We start from the raw sequence: 17,245 nt of genomic DNA, 5'->3' as shown, positions 1-17,245 counted from the left end.
TCATTAAAAAATACGAAAATATTTTCTGTAAAGGATACCACTCCATCGAAGTCATCACCGCACCAATGTAGAAGTTGTTTTAACCTAGTTTTATACTTGCCGCCAGACTGGCTTTCACCAATTAGTGAAGAGTATGTAGCAAAAATAACACCTTTTTTCACACTCCCATTATGTTTGGAAGAAATTTTTCCATATTTAAACTAAAAGAAAGAAAAGAGAAGAATTTAATTAGTATACCTTTCTCTCTGAAACATTTATCCCTACCAAACATTCATAAGCAGGAACTCGTTAGGCCCGTAACAGGCCTCAGAAAACACAAAAGTACAAAAAGACAAATTTTTTGTATAGATATATACAACACAAGCACTCAACTTTATAGTACAAAAATCCAGTTTTTGGTAGGGGACAGTGGCTCAGGCCTGCAATCCCAACACTTCAGGAGGCCGAGGTAGATACATCACTTGAGCTCAGGAGTTCAAGACCAGCCTGGCCAACATAGTGAAACCCCATCTCTATAAAAAACACAAAAATTAGCCAGGCATCATGGCACATTCCTATGTTCCCAGCTACTCCAGAGGCTGAAGTTGGAGAACTGCTTGAGCCTGGAAGACGGAGGTTGCAGTTAGCTGAGATCACGTCACTGCACTCCAGCCTAGGTGAGAGTTGAGATCGTGATGAGAAAAAAAAAAAAATCCAGTTTTCAAAGTCTTAAAGACTCTATCACCAAGAAAAAATACTGAAAACCAGACAAACTCCCCGATAAGAAAAAATGTCACAATTTACAAGTATTTATTGTGCACTTACTATATGCAAAACACCATGATTAATTTCTGAGGAATATATAAGAATTGAGGAATTACTAATGTGCCTTTCTACTACTACTCTGAAATAAAAAAAAACATTTCTAGGTGCCAGTTACATGCTTTTAGTTCTGAAGTATATAAAGTCATTCAAGACACCAGTACTTCATAACTACAAATCGACACAGTAAAACCCATCCTAACAAGCCACTGATGAGCAGGGCAACACTGAATTCAACTTAGGACTCACATGGGAAGTAGATTTAGCTACCTATTTTCAAAGAATTACTAGGCGGACACTTCCAGGAACCATATCAACCTATTTTAACCTCATAACACCAACAATTGGTTCATGCATAGTAGGTCAATAAAGATTTGCTAGATGAATCTTAACATTTTTTTTTTTTTTTCCTGAAATGGAGTCTCGCTCTGTCGCCCAGGCTGGAGTGCAGTGGGACAATCTGAGCTCCCTGCAACTTCTGCCTCCCGGGTTCAAGCAATTCTCCTTATTCAGCCTCCTGAGTAGATAGGATTACAGGAGCATACCACCACGCCTAGCTCATTTTTGTATTTTTAGTAGAGACAGGGTTTCAACATCTTGGTCAGGCTGGTCTTGAACTGCTGACCTCATGATCCACCCACCTCAGCCTCTACAAAGTGCTGGGATTACAGGCGTGAGCCACCGCACTGGCCTTAATTTTTGTATTTTTAGTAGAGACAGGGTTTCGTCATGTTGGTCAGGCTGGTCTCAAACTCCTGATCTCAGGTGATCCACCTGCCTATGCCTCCCAACATGCTGGGATTACAGGCATGAGCCACCATGTCCAGCACTGAACCTTAACATTCTGAAACACACTGGGCATACATTTTCTTTTACCTTACAAAATTGTTTTCATGTGAGAAGAGCTATACAAATACAAATACCAGTCTGCCCAAGCCATAACTACCTACACCACACAGGATCTGGTGAACTATAGTGCAAGGTATGCCACCTATCTACACTGCATCCTTATGGCATGTAAACTTTCAAAAGAAAGACAAAAATAGCACTGATTATTGAGAATCAACTGGTGTGCACTGTACACCTACAGCACATCTCAATTTGGAGTGGTCATTTATACTGCTCAACAGCCACATGTGATGAATGGTTACTGCTTGTCATGATGTTTAGCACACAGGAATCCACAAACCAACAACAGTGGCTGCACTCACTATGCTTTCTGTGGAGTAACATAAAAACCGTACAAAGTTGTCCAAAGTTTTCCCTTATATAGATATCTCATAGATGAGTCAATATTTACTGAATAACCAACTGAATAAAAAACTTTCATACCTTATTTAATGAATGAACCAAAATGTTTTTTGCTCCAATATCCCTTAAATCTCTTTCAGCATCATATTTTAAGTCATTTGAAACACTAAACCTGCCAAAACAAAAAAAGCACAAATTAAATACAAATTATGTATTTACAGAATTCAGGGATAAATAAAGCCGGGTTATGACACTTAAAACAAAAAATCAAAAAAACCCTACTCGGCCAGGCGCGGTGGCTCAAGCCTGTAATCCCAGCACTTTGGGAGGCCGAGGTGGGTGGACCAAGAGGTCAGGAAATTGAGACCATCCTGGCTAACATGGTAAAACCCTGTCTCTACTAAAAATACAAAAAATTCGCTGGGCATGGTGGTGCATGCCTGTAATCCCAGCTACTCAGGAGGATGAGGCAGGAGAATCACTTGAGCTCGGGAGGCAGAGGTTGCAGTGAGCCAAGATCGAATACTACATTCCAGCCCGGGCAACAGAGCAAGATTCTGTCACACTCACACACACACACACAAACACACACACACACACACACACAAACAAAAAAAATCCCAAACAACCCACCCTATTGAGTGCAGTGGCTCACACCTGTAATTCCAACACTTTGAGAGGATGGGTCAGGAGATTTGCTTGAGCCCAGAAGTTCGAGACCAGCCTGAGCAACACAACAAAACCCATTTCTACAAACAACTAAAAAATTAGCCAAGCATGGTGGCGCACACCTGTAGTCCCAGCTACTCAGGAGGCTGAGGCAGGAGAATCACTTGAGCCCCAGAGGTAGAGGCTGCAGTGAGCCGTGAATGTGCCATTGCACTGTAGCCTGGGTAACAGAGACCCTGTCTTGATCAGGAGGGGGAATCTCATCCCCACATGCTAAAGTAATTATTCACTAATAAAAGCTTCTGAGGCCAATTTTTAAACACTTACCACAATGCTCGTTTTCTACTCAACAAATAATTTTCATAGATGATTCCTGCTATGGTTCTACCTTTTCCTACACCAGCACCATCACCTATTAAGAAGCCAGCACGATCTCCATTAGGTAGAAAAGTTTCATGTTGCTGAAAAACAAAAGGCTGGTAATTAATATAGTCCTTTAGGTATTTTAGTGATCAATGTTTCATACACTATTTTACAAATATATTGATGTTATCTGTTTTTTGTTTTGTATACGTATTTTGTAACACTATTTATTTTTACTTAAAGTTCATACAGTTTGGCTTTTAATGTGGATACTTTCTACATATTTACTATATATTATCTCCTGCTACTCTCCCATGTACCAAGTAACTAAAGTTAACAAATTGGTGAGGAGCCCACCATACCCTTATCAACGCTTGCAGAATCAAATAGGAAGTTTTTGTGTTTTCTTTTTGACAGAGTCTAACTCTGTCGTCAAGGCTGGAGTGCAGTAGCACAATCTCCATTCACTGCAACCTCCACCTCCTGGGTTCAAGTGATTCCCCTGCCTCAGCTTCCTGAGTACCTGGGACTACAGGCGTGCACCACCATGCCCAGCTAATTATTGTATTTTTAGTAGAGACAGTTTCACCATGTTGGCCAGGCTGATCTCAAACTCCTGACCTCAGGGTGATCCATCTGCCTCGGCCTCCCAAAGTGCAGGGATTACAGGCACGAGTCACCATGCCCAGCCAAATTAAAAGTTTTACATCCCACAAAATATAGAGGATAAATGCCTATTTTGGTTATTACTTATTTTACAGATACGAAGTATGACTGAAATCACTTTAAGAACACAGTTTAACTCTATCTCACATCATTTTAAAAGCCCACACAACACCTCACAGTCCAATAATATGACAGTTTATACAATCATCCCCCACAAATGTGGATGCTCAAATCTTTTCCAGCTGGGGGGAACAAAAGGTATAACAAATATCCTTCTGCATATATTCCAACAGTTCTAGGGAGCACAATCCTAGGAATGGACATATACACACACATATATACATATATCTTTTTTTTTTTTTTTTTAATTGAGAAAGGGTCTCATTCCTATTACCCAGGCTGGAATGATAAGATCATGTCATATTACAGCCTCAACTTCCCAAGCTGAAGTGATTCTCCTGCCTCAGCCTCTCAAGAAACTGGGACAATAGGCCCACGTCACTACACCCAGCTAATTTTTTGTATTTTTAGTAGAGATGGTGTTTCACCATGTTACCATACTGGTCTTGAACTCCTGGGCTCAAGCAATCTGCCCATCTCAGCTTCCCCAAGTGCTGGGATTGCAGACATGAGCCACCGTGCCCAGACAATATACACATTTTTAATTTTAATAGATATTCCCAGTAAATTCCAAGAAAGTTATGACATTTGTCATTTCCACTGGAAATACACTATCTGTATCTCTGCTACACTTCTAAATTTAGTTTTCCAACACATAAAATGTTCATAAAAATCACATTTATAAGCTTTTCATGCAAGGAAAAATTACCTTTAGATTAAAACAACTGTTATCTAGTATAGGATAAAATAATTACATTAATTATGAAATACTGTTGCTTACCTGGGCTGCATATGTAATTGCCTCAAGCTGTAATGCTGATAACCAGCCATTATCAATGGTTTCCTCAGAAATCGATGTTTTGTACCAAACATCAGGAGGAGTAACACTGGATAAAGAACTAGTTTCCACTACAGCATCTGGGTGACGTAGGCCAATTTTTACTAAATAAAAATTTAAAAATAATTATTCCAAGTAGTAACATTGCTAGTTTCATTACAGGCTATTGCAATATTTTTCCTATGACAAAGAATAATAATTAGAAAGTATTCGCTCTAGGCTTCTATAAAAAGTCACTGATGATAAAGTACTATCCATATTTGACTAAAATGATTTATAAACTACATATGGCCGGGTGCGGTGGCTCAAGCCTGTAATCCCAGCACTTTGGGAGGCCGAGGTGGGTGGATCACGAGGTCAAGAGATGGAGACCATCCCGGTCAACATGGTGAAACCCCGTCTCTACTAAAAATACAAAAAGTTAGCTGGGCATGGTGGTGCGTGCCTGTAATCCCAGCTACTCAGGAGGCTGAGACAGGAGAATTACCTGAACCCAGGAGGCGGAGGTTGCGGTGAGCCGAGATGGCGCCATTGCACTCCAGCCTGGGTAACAAGCGAAACTCCGTCTCAAAAAAAAAAAATTAAAAAATTAAAAATAAATAAATAAATAAATAAACTACATATGGTTAAAAGAGACTTGGGCCAGACAGGTGGCTCATGCCGGTAATCCCAGCACTGTGGGAGGCTGAGGTGGAGGGATCACTTGAGGTCAGGCATTCGAGATCAGCCTGGCCAACATAGCAAAACCCTGTCTCTACTAAAAATATAAAAATTAGTTGGGCATGTTGATACATGCCTACAATTCCAGCTTACTCAGGAGGCTGAGGCACAAGAATCGCTTGAACCCAGGAGACAAGAGATTGCTGTGAGCCGAGATCGCGCCACTGCACTCCAGCCTGGGAGACAGAGCAAGACTCCACCTCAAGAAAAAAATAAAAATAAAACAACCAAGTCCCCCAAATATACAACATGAATATATTATAATAATGATCTGGAAGCCTTTTCTGTAAAGGATCAGAGAATGATTTCGCCTTTTTTAGGCCACCCTGTCTCATATAACTACTTAACATTGCTGTTATAGTGTCAATGCAGCCATAGAATAAGTAAATCAATTAATACGTTTACTTTCCAGTAAAACTATTTACTATTGGCCAGGCGCGGTGGCTGATGTCTGTAATCCCAGCACTTTGGGAGGCCGAGGCAGGTGGATCACGAGGTCGAGAGATCGAGACAATCCTGGTCAACATGGTGAAACCCCGTCTCTACTAAAAACACAAAAAATTAGCTGGGCATGGTGGCACGTGCCTGTAATCCCAGCTACTCAGGAGGCTGAGGCAGGAAAATTGCCTGAACCCAGGAGGTGGAGGTTGCGGTGAGCCGAGATCGCGCCATTGCACTCCAGCCTGGTTAACAAGAGCAAGACTCCGTCTCAAAAAAAAAAAACAAAAAACAAAAAACAAAAAACACTATTTACTATAAAGGAGGGTGTGGTCCAGATTCAGTTTGCTGTCCTCTGGCTTAAGGGGCCATAAACTCTCTTTTTTTTTTTTTGAGAGGGAATCTTGCTCTGTCGCCAGGCAGGAATGCAGTTGCGCCATCTCAGCTCACTGCAACCTCTGCCTCCCAGGTTCAAGCAATTCTCCTGCCGCAGCCTCCCTGGTAGCTGGGACTACAGGCATGACCCACCACGCCCAGCTAGTTTTTGTACTTTTAGTAGATATGGGGTTTCACCATGTTAGCCAGGATGGTCTTGATCTCTTTACCTTGTGATCCACCCACCTCAGCCTCCCAAAGTGCTGGGATTACAGGCATGAGCAACTGCGCCCAGCCCCAACTCTTTTAATCTGTTTGCAAATGACTATTAGTTATGGGAGAAAGAAAACAGAAGTTCAACTAGGCCCCCTAAAACTCATTATGCATGACCAGAAAAGGATGATGGAATCTTGGAGTCTATCAGTAGTAGATAAAAAGAGAATTACAGTTCAAGTCAAATAGTATTATTAGTGGGTTTTTTTTTTTTTTTTAAGATGGAGTCTCAATCTGCTGCCCAGGCTAGCATGCAGTGGCATGATCTCAGCTCACTGCAACCTCTGCCTCCTGGATTCAAGGGATTCTCCTGCCTCAGCATCCTGAGTAGCTGGGATTACAGGCATGTGCGACCAAGCCCGGGTAATTTTTTTTGTATTTTTAGTAAAGACATGGTTTCACATGTTGCCAGGTTGGTCTCGAACTCCCGACCTTGTGATCCGCCTGCCTTGGCCTCCCAAAGTGCTGGGATTACAGGTGTGGGCCACCACACCTGGCCTATTACTGGCTTTTTACAAAAACCAATACTACATGAAAGACAAATTCTAGACATAGATTTGTTTCCTATAATAAAAAGTGAAAATATTATGCAAATACTAAAAACCTAATTTTCGACTTCATATAGTGGCTGCAAAAAACAAAAATCATGGTTATACAAAAGGGAGAAACAAAAGTTAATTAAAAACGATGGAATTGAAATAGCACAAATCATTTTTATAATTTCAATGTTTTTACAATTTTAGACAAGCTGTATATAATATAAATATGTATCTTAGCTTTATACATCTCTATAATTAGCTTTGATATTTATAATTACTACTCCTACGAACAAAATTAACTTAAAATCCAAGGTTCTTTAGTTTGAATTTTGAAAGACTTTGACCAAAAACAAGGTTCTAATTTATATGGAAGCAAAACAAAACAAAACAAAAAGAACCAAAAAAATAAAAAATAAAACACACAAAAAAATAAAAAAAAAAAAACTTTGATGTAAATATTTGACAAATCCTAAAGACTTACATTTTATTGGCATGTACTCTGCATAGGTTTCTGCATGACCCATTTCTTCTTCGTCTTCTTCCTCTGGTTCATCATCTTCTTTTAGAACAGGGATCTTCTGCAACATAGAAAGACCACAAGAGCACAATCAATCCCAAATCCAGGGACCAAACACCCAGCCAACACATAGAAAAACTCTCCTGTAGAACGCCTACCATCTTCCATCATGAAAACACAATGTGCCACCTCAATAATCCCTAAAATCTGGGCCATGCTTCATGGCTTTCCTGCTTCTCTGATAATGAGCACAGACAAGGATCTACACTGTCCCTTACCCACAAATGGGTCACCACAGGGCTCCACGTCCTTCTAGCCGCCATCATCTTAAGCTACTTTCTCCTTCAATGCTGCCTACCACCCCTCCTTGATGCCCAGAACCCTCTCTGCACTCAGACTGTGCCTTCATTCTAGTTTCAGGCTAAAGAGGAAGCACTGTGGCTAGCTCTTTATAGTGCTAGAACTGGAGTGAAACCCAGCAAAGGTGCCTCTCAGCACCACATCCCACCTTTTTCTCAGTTCACTTCCATTTGTCTACTTTTCTACATATTCTAATACCAAAACCCCAGAAGACTGGAGTTTAAAGGCTCTTATGAAGAACAGAAAATTTACTTCAGACTTCTGTGTCTCCACAGGTGCAATCGTGATCATATGTAAGACGGCATATAACTTATTCTCCAAACCTTGGCATATCTGAGTTGGGGCACTATTAGAAATCACACTGAGAAAACAGGAGTAAACCCAGGCTGCCCTCGACAAACCAAGTATGGTCACCATAGTTATACTTTCCTTTTCTTCCTCTACAGGATCTTAAAGGAATTTTTATTAGGAGTTTAATCATTAGGAAACGATTTATTAAAGTGTACTTGTTAAGGGAAGAATATATTGAAAAAAAAAAAAAAAAGAAAAAAAAAAACCTATTGTGAAACTCAGTATACCAAGGGAAGAGGACAACAAAAACTTACAGGTTAAGGCAAATTAAGGCAAGGTCAAGACAGAATTGAAAGACTCTTTTTTCATTTACCTCAGAATCTAGAGCAGAATATGGCTGCAAATAAATAATCAATGTGAAACAGAAAAGAGGTGGGACACAACCATCCTATCAACATTAATTAACCCATGGAGTCTTTAGACAGATTTAATCTAACAACTTCAAATGTTCTCAGAAATTTTGCTAAAATAAAACCCAATTTCAGAACTTCGAGGCAAAATTGGTCTGGTCAAAGGAAGAGAACTGAATCCCAATTACGCTGCTATTTAATTGTGTCATCTATTATTTAATTTAGGCAAATTACATAAATTCTGGGTCCTCTTCCACCTCCACCTTCTCACCCTGGCCCCTCTTATAAAATAGGAATGAATTATATGCTAAGATAACCAATCTCCTTTCTCCCTCCATCTTTTATTCCCCTACCTAGAGTTTTTAAAAATCACCAGGGGTGGCCGGGCACAGTGGCTCATGCCTGTAATCCCAGCACTTTTGGAGGCCAAGGCAGGTGGATCACTTGAGGTCAGGAGTTCGAGACCAGCCTGACCAACATGGCAAAACCCTCTCTACTAAAAATAGAAAAATTAGCTGGGCATGGTGGCAGGCACCTGTAATACCAGCTACTCAGGAGGCTGAGGCAGAATTGCTTGAACCTGGGAAGCGGAGGATGCAGTGAGCCAAGATCGCACCATTGCACTCCAGGCTGGGCAACAAGAGCAAAACTCCTTCTCAAAATAATAATAATAATAATAATAATAATAATAATAATAATAATAATGATGAGGCAGGAGAATCACTTGAACCTAGGAGGCAGAAGTTGCAGTGAGCTAAGATGGCGCCACTGCCCTCCAGCCTGGGCTATACAGCAAAACTCTGTCTCAACACACACACACACACAATTTGTCAACTAGTTTGGTTCACGGGCTACCAGCGTGCAGTCTCTCTGAGGTGTTACTTAACTGCTAGGCCAATAAAATACTTTTGGTATATAATAGGCTGAAACAGAAACATGAGAACCACCTAAAACATTTCTTCAAGAAATATGCATTCTTAGTTTCCAAAAAAACACCTTCCAAGTGCTATTGGTAGACAATCATTAAATAAACTGGGTACTGACAGTAGCACTTGTTCTCCTAGTCCCCGTTAAAAACCTCAGCTACAGTTTGCTGCACTGTCTCCAATTCCATATTCCAGAACCAAGTCTCAAAAGTTTTTTGGTGCCAGACGCAGTGGCTCTCGCCCATAATCCCAGCATTTTGGGATGCTGAGGCAGACGGATCACAAGGTCAAGAAATTGAGACCCTCTTGACCAACATGGTGAAACCCCCCTCTACTAAAAAATACAAAAATTAGCTGGGTGTAGTGGCGTGCGCCTGTAGTCCCAGCTACCTGGGAGGCTGAGACAGGAGCATTGCTTGAACCGGGAGGTGGAGGTTGCAGTGAGCTGAGATCGTGCCACTGCACTCCAGCCTGGCGCCTGGCAAGAGAGAGACTCTGTCTCCCCCCCCCAAAAAAAAAAGGTGTTTTTTGGTATCATTATGTATAGTCATCTCTTATTTTCCTCCTTTTTTCCTTTCCCCTCTCTCTTTTCCAATCCCCTCTGCAAGGCCTCTAGTATACTTGTTCTTACTTCCCCTTTAAGTTAACCAACTTTCCAACCTGTCTCTCTTCCCTAACCCTACTCATCCCGAATCTCTGTCGGCCCTACCCCAACCTATCTGAAGCACTAACAGGACCCTCCATGTCTACTGGCTCATTGGTGCTGGACTAAGTCCAAAGGCCTTCAAACTCAATTCAGGGCAAGGTGCTTTGGCTTCCAGGATCACCTGAGGTCAGGAGTTTGAGACCAGACTGGCCAACGTGGTAAAACCCCATGTCTACTAAAAATACAAAAATTAGCCAGGTCTGGTGACATGTACCTTTAATCCCAGCTACTCAGGAGGCTGAGGCAGGAGAATCACTTGAACCTGGGAGGCAGAGGTTGCAATGAGCCAAGATCGTGCCACTGCACTCTAGCCTGGGTTCCAGAGCAAGACTCCATCAAAAAACAAAAACAGAAACAAAAAAACTCTTAATTCAGGATTCTCCATGAAGCCCACATCTACCATTCCCACTTCTTTCTGCAAGCTAAGCTTCCTGGCTTATTTTCACCTAAGCACATAGTCATTGCCTCCTGTGCCTATTGTTTAGCTCCCTTCTTAAAATCCTGTCTCAAAGTCTCGTCACACTCAAAACTCAAGCTGCATTACTCCTCCTCCATAAAGCACACCAGGCCACTTGAGTTCATGAAGGTCTCCTCTTCCTCCAAATTATTCCTTTACTGTGAGTAGCACATTACAACTTTTGATGTACTTTTCTTTCTTTTTTTTTTTTTTGAGATGGGAGTCTCGCTCTGTAGTCCAGGCTGGTGTGCAGTGGTGTGATCTCAGCTAACTGCAATCTCTGCTTCCTGGGTTCAAGCAAATTTCCTGCCTCATCCTCCCCAGTAGCTGAGATTACAGGCTCGTGCCACCATGCTCAGCTAATTTTCATATTTTCGGTAGAGACAGGGTTTCACCATTTGGTCAAGGCTGGTCTCGAACTCCTGACCTTGTTATCTCTCACCTCAGCCTCCCTAAGTGCTGGGATTACAGGCATGAGCCACTGTGTCCAGCCTGATAAATTTTTCATTATTACTCCTTAATCCAGATGGTTGTCAAATTTTGTTTACTGAAGGTGGAATCACGAAGTATACTTCTTGTAGAAACCTACCTCATATTAACAATGTTATACAGAGAGAATTTATTAAATAAATGTATGGAATCAACTGATCCAAAGCATACAGCATTTTCAAAATGTTAAGAATTATTCATAACCAGGCTGGGCGTGGTAGCTCATGCCTGTAAGTCCAGCACTTTGGGAGGCCGAGGCAGGTGGATTACCTGAGGTCAGGAGTTTGAGACCAGCCTGGCCAACATGGTGAAACCCCATCTCTACTAAAAATACAAAAATTAGCCAGACATGGTGGCACATGCCTGTAATTCCAGCTACTTGAGAGGCTGAGGTGGGAGAATCGCTTGAACCTGGGAGGTGGAGGTTGCACTGAGCCAAGATCATGCCACCACCCTCCAGCCTGGACAACGGAGAGACTCTGTCTCAAAAAAAAAAAAAAAAAAAACCAGACCATTATGTATGAGCCATGTATTCAAGATCAATCCTAAAAGAAACACAGTCATCAAACAGTTTTTGTTAACATCACATTGTCTTCTTTTCTGCTCAAATGAGAGTTTTTAACAGTAAGATATCAGTACTCCACATTCCATCAAATCTGCAAGTTTTAACCACCTGGTTAGCACCTATTAGATTATTCCACCGAGATTTAAGCTCATCCATTAGTTTAAATGCCTGTGTAGCTTCTCCTCTACCCCAAAACAGCTTTCTGAGGGCTGTTCCAGACAGAACACTTTTAGTTGAGTATACTCTCAAACTACACAAAATAAAGACAAAGCTATTTGAAACCCACCATAGTTGGGGAAAAACTCCTCATTTTCATGTCGTTTATCCACATTCTTGCTACATCTTTATTAGAAGACTCTTTCTTTACTGTACCATTGCTTACATCAGCTGAGGAGAAAAAAAGACAATTTACATTTTAGAAGAAAATTCTCAACTTATTTTCTCATTACTTAAAAATCCAGAACTTTACCCATTTCACAAACCAAAGAATGTCAATCTATTACTAATTTATTTTGTATTTATTTATTTATTTATTTATTTATTTTTATTTTTATTTTTTTTGAGACGGAGTTTCGCTCTTGTTACCCAGGCTGGAGTGCAATGGCGCGATCTCGGCTCACCGCAACCTCCGCCTCCTGGGTTCGGGCAATTCTCCCGCCTCAGCCTCCTGAGTATCTGGGATTACAGGCACGCGCCACCATGCCCAGCTAATTTTTTGTATTTTTAGTAGAGACGGGGTTTCACTATGTTGACCGGGATGGTCTCGATCTCTCGACCTCGTGATCCACCCGCCTCGGCCTCCCAAAGTGCTGGGATTACAGGCTTGAGCCACCGCGCCCGGCCTATTTTGTATTTATTTACTTAATTTTTTGAGACAGAGTTTTGCTCTTGTTGCCCAAGCAATTCTGCTCAGCTTCCGGAGTAGCTGGAATTACAGGCATGCACCACCATGCCTGGCTAATTTTTTTTTTTTATCTTTTTTTTTTTTTTTTTAAAGAAGAGATGGGGTTTCTCATGTTGCTCAGGTTGGCCTTGAACTCCCGACCTCAGTTGATCTGCCCACCTCGGCCTCCCAAAGTGCTGGGATTAGAGGGGTGAGCTACTGTAGCCAGACTCTTAAATTAAGCACAGGCATGAAAACATTCAAACCCTTGTGTCTTTATGGAAGTAAAGAATTAACTTGGCCAGGTGTGATGGCTCACGCCTGTAATCCCAGCACTTTGGGAGGCCGAGGCGGCGGAGCATGAGGTCAGGAGTTCAAGATCAGCCTGGCCAAAATGGTGAAACCCCGACTCTAATAAAAACACAAAAATTGGCCGGGCGCGGTGGCTCAAGCCTGTAATCCCAGCACTTTGGGAGGCCGAGGCGGGTGGATCACGAGGTCAAGAGATCGAGACCATTCTGGTCAACATAGTGAAACCCCGTCTCTACTAAAAATACAAAAATTAGCTGGGCATGGTGGCGTGTGCCTGTAATCCCAGCTACTCAGGAGGCTGAGGCAGGAGAATTGCCTGAACCCAGGAGGCGGAGGTTGCGGTGAGCCGAGATCGCGCCATTGCACTCCAGCCTGGGTAACAAGAGCGAAACTCCGTCTCAAAAAAAAAAAAAAAAAAAAAAAACCCACAAAAAAATTAACCGGGCATGCTAGCAGATGCCTGTAATCCCAGCTACTCGGGAGGCTGAAACAGAGAATTGCTTGAACCTGGGAGGCGGAGGTTGCAGTGAACCAAGATCGTGTGACTGCACTCTAGCCTGGGCGACAGAGAGAGAGACTCTGTCTCAAAAAAGAATTAACTTCTGAAAACAAGTAACTCACAAACAATGTGTACATGGGAAACCTGAAAATTATTTATCAGAAAGATACCCTAACCACAACTATTTAATAGTTTAATGAAAACACCAAAAGCCAGTATTACTTTAAGACACTTCACTTGACTCATTAAAAACAAACAAAACTGGCGGTACGCTGGCTCACACCTGTAATCCCAGCACTTTGGGAGACTAAGGCGGGCAGATCATGAGGTCACAAGTTTGAGACTAGCCTAGCCAGCATGGTGAAATCCTGTCTTTACTAAAAACACAAAAAAATTAGCCAGGCATGGTGGCAAGCGCCTGTCATCCCAGCTACACGGGAGGCTGAGGCAGAAGAATTGATTGAACTCAGCAGGCAGAGCTTGTAGTGAGCCTAGACCACATCACTGCACTCCAGCCTGGGTAACAGAACGAGACTCTGTCTCACAAAAATAGATTAAAAAAAGGCCGGGCGCGGTGGCTCAAGCCTGCAATCACAGCACTTTGGGAGGCCAAGGCGGGTGGATCACGAGGTCAAGAGATCAAGACCATCCTGGTCAACATGGTGAAACCCCCGTCTCTACTAAAAATACAAAAAATTAGCTGGGCATGGTGGCGCGTGCCTGTAATCCCAGCTACTCAGGAGGCTGAGGCAGGAGAATTGCCTGAACCCAGGAGGCGGAGGTTGCGGTGAGCCGAGATCGCGCCATTGCACTCCAGCCTGGGTAACAAGAGTAAAACTCCGTCTCAAAAAAAAAAAAAAAAAAAAAAAAAGATTAAAAAAATAAAAATAAAGTATTAACAAAACTACAACAGAGATGATACGTAGGGATTTATTGTAACTGTGGAAGAGCCAGCAATCAGCTCATAGTTTTAAGACTAAAGTAAAACTGACAGATTAGAAACCCAAAGGGGCGGCTGGGCATGGTGGGTCATGCCTGTAATCCCAGCACTTTGAGAGGCCGAGGTGGGAGGATCAGGTCAAGAGATTGAGAGCATCCTGGTCAACATGGTGAAACCCTGTCTCTACTAAAAATACAAAAATTAGCTGGACATGGTGGCATGCTCCTGTAGTCCCAGCTACTTGGCAGGCTGCGGCAGATACTTGAGGGGGAAAAAAAAAAAAAAAAATCCAAAGAGGCAACGACCACACAGGTAAGAGGTAGAACATGCAACACCTTGGTTTCTGCAGTTTCATATTTTCAATGTTCTTCCCCATCAGTAAAGAGGACCATCTCCAACACAAATCTTTGCTTATCCTCCGCATTCATGTACCATCTTTCTCAGTCCTGATCTAGTCTGACAGTTTCTCAGGCTTCCATACAAGGATAGTCTTGATTTGCAGCCTTAAACATCTACATTTGTCTTTTAAAAATTACTAGTTTAAGTGTGGGAGAATTTACTGTCCTAGATATTGTCTTCAGCTCCAAATCTATCCTGTTTTGTTTTGTTCTCTAAACTCTTTCCTCACAATGGCATACATGCACTCCTTTAATTTATGATGGCATATGCTGATGTGAGGAGTACAATGCTCAGGAAGCCACTCATATATAAGCAACAGGCTTCCTCATTAAATCCAAAGACCCTAACCAGAACCATCTTCCACAAACTGTCAACCATCCCTAAGTCCCCTGTGAGTGATTCCAGAAGCTGCCCTGCACCTCAGCTAGGTCAAGGTCACAGTCCTGCACTCCACAGCCGAAAAAGGAATCAGTCCTAAGACAGCTAAAATGATTTCCCAACTGGTGTCTCACTGCCAGGTTGCAGTCAGTTCAGGACAATGATCTTGAGAGGAAAAAAAACACAAAAAAATTAAAAAACTACAGCCACAAAGACACAATGGTATGAACCGAAACATAAAAATTACATGAAAATTTTAATCACAACCGTCACTTGAGATAGGTCCTACATCTTCCTACAAACACATTGCCCATTCTTTTAGAATGCTCCTATCCCTCTATTTCATAAAAACTCAAGCAGCCTGGGCGTGGTGGCTCACGCCTGGAATCCCAACCCTTTGGGAGGCCTAGATGGGCAGACTGTCTAAGCTCAGGACCAGCCTAGCCAATATGGTGAAACCCTGTCTCTACTAAAAATACAAAAATTTGCTGGGCATGATGGAGGGTGCCTGTAATCCCAGCTACTTGGGAGACTGAGGCAGAACTGCTTGAACCTGAGAGACAGAGGCGGCAGTAAGCAAAGATAATACCATTGCACTCCAGTCTGACAGAGTGAAACTCCCATCTCAAAAAAAGGAAAAAAAATACAACATATTCGGCTCTACTGTGAATTAGATTCTGCTTTCAAACAAGATCCATAGATAATTCATAGGTAAATGAAGTATAAGATGCACTGATTTGTAAAGGATTAAGAAAAATGTTAACTGGGCTAGCCACAATATATAAAACTGGTAAGATCTCATGTTGTTAATGTAGCTACCTGATAATCCCACAAATTTCATTTCAAAGCTACACAATCTACCCAAGGCAGCTAAACTTTTGCTTCCCTTGAATTATGTTAAAGAGCATAACTATATAAAATAATGCACATAACACTCACCCACCCCACCTTCTTTTTTAAACAGAGTTTCACTCTGTCGTCTAGGCTGGAGTGCAGTGGCTAGATCTTGGCTCACTGCAACCTCCGCCTCCTAGGTTCAAGCACAGATAACACCCTTTTATGCCCAGTTCTTTAAAAATCCAAGCAAATCACTTAAAAAACAGGCTGACATAGCTTACCAAAGGCAGAAAGTTGAGACTACTGAAAACAGACTTACTAGCTGCTGTTGCTACTGGCTGAGCAATATTAGCAGGTGGCTTTAGTTTCATGAGTTCATTAAGACTATTATGTTTTAGTAGATCCTTCAGTTGAACCTGGTCTTTTGAAGGTGCAGAGGTCATGGCATTTCGTACTGCTGGTGCTGAGACTGAAGGGCGTGTGCTTGCAGTAGTCTGGATAAACTTAGTTAAAGTGATGGTTTGCCTGTTGGTTGTTACAGGTGGTGTTTTAGTCATTACAATTGTAGATGCCAAGGGTGGAAGCTGATTTATTTGATTCAGCACAAATGTTGTAGTAGATGGAGGCTGCTGCTAGAAAACAAAAAACAATATGCCACTGAAAAGTGCTTTACTCTCTAATGAAGCTATATTCATAAACCTGGAAGGGCAACTAAAAATCTAAAATGGACTTATTATTGCTTTTTTTTTTTTTTTCTCCCTTGAGACATAGTCTTATTCTGTCACCCAGGCTGAAGTGCAGTAGTGTGATCATAGCTCACTGCAGCCTTGCCCAAATGGGCTCAAGTGATTCTTGCATCTCAGTCTCCCAAGTAGCTGGGACTACAGGTGCACACCACCATGCCTAGTAAATCTTTTAAGAGATAGGGTCTCGCTATGTTGCTCAGGTTGGTCTCAAACTCCTGGGCTCAAGCCATTCTTCCACCTCAAACCTCCCAAAGTGTTGCGATTACAGGCAAGAGACACTGTGCTTAGCTTTGCGTAAATATTGTTACATCATTTCTGATTTGATTAGCAGCAAACTACCACGTTAAAACACACAACTTTGTTAAAACCATGTTAGTCAGGCTGGTCTCCAACTCCTGACCTCAGATGATCCAGCCGCTCTGGCCTCCCAAAGTGCTGGGACTACAGGCGTGAGCCACCATGTCAGGCCACAAATGT

General features: G+C 42.0%; 1 protein-coding gene across 6 annotated transcripts in view; it reads right to left on the bottom strand.

Annotated features, from left to right (window-relative positions):
- The window catches only part of SBNO1 (strawberry notch homolog 1), an 81,990-nt gene that overhangs the window by 43,276 nt on the left and 21,469 nt on the right, over window positions 1–17,245 (bottom strand). For 4 of the 6 annotated variants that reach the window (XM_074402084.1, XM_039471631.2, XM_074402086.1 and 1 more), the window contains 7 exons: window positions 16,342–16,654; window positions 12,061–12,161; window positions 7,535–7,631; window positions 4,652–4,812; window positions 3,049–3,182; window positions 2,134–2,224; window positions 39–200 (listed from right to left, as the gene is read on the bottom strand). In XM_074402084.1, coding sequence (XP_074258185.1) covers window positions 39–200; window positions 2,134–2,224; window positions 3,049–3,182; window positions 4,652–4,812; window positions 7,535–7,631; window positions 12,061–12,161; window positions 16,342–16,654 — 1,059 coding nt within the window. The remainder of the gene's footprint in view (window positions 1–38; window positions 201–2,133; window positions 2,225–3,048; window positions 3,183–4,651; window positions 4,813–7,534; window positions 7,632–12,060; window positions 12,162–16,341; window positions 16,655–17,245) is intronic. The other 2 variants (XM_074402085.1, XM_039471632.2) reach the window with 1 other exon arrangement.

Source organism: Saimiri boliviensis, chromosome 7 (genome assembly GCF_048565385.1).
Source record: "Saimiri boliviensis isolate mSaiBol1 chromosome 7, mSaiBol1.pri, whole genome shotgun sequence".
Taxonomy (NCBI): Eukaryota; Metazoa; Chordata; class Mammalia; order Primates; family Cebidae; genus Saimiri; species Saimiri boliviensis.
Note: the sequence above shows the minus strand (reverse complement) of the source record. Positions and strands in the feature narration are given on the sequence as shown.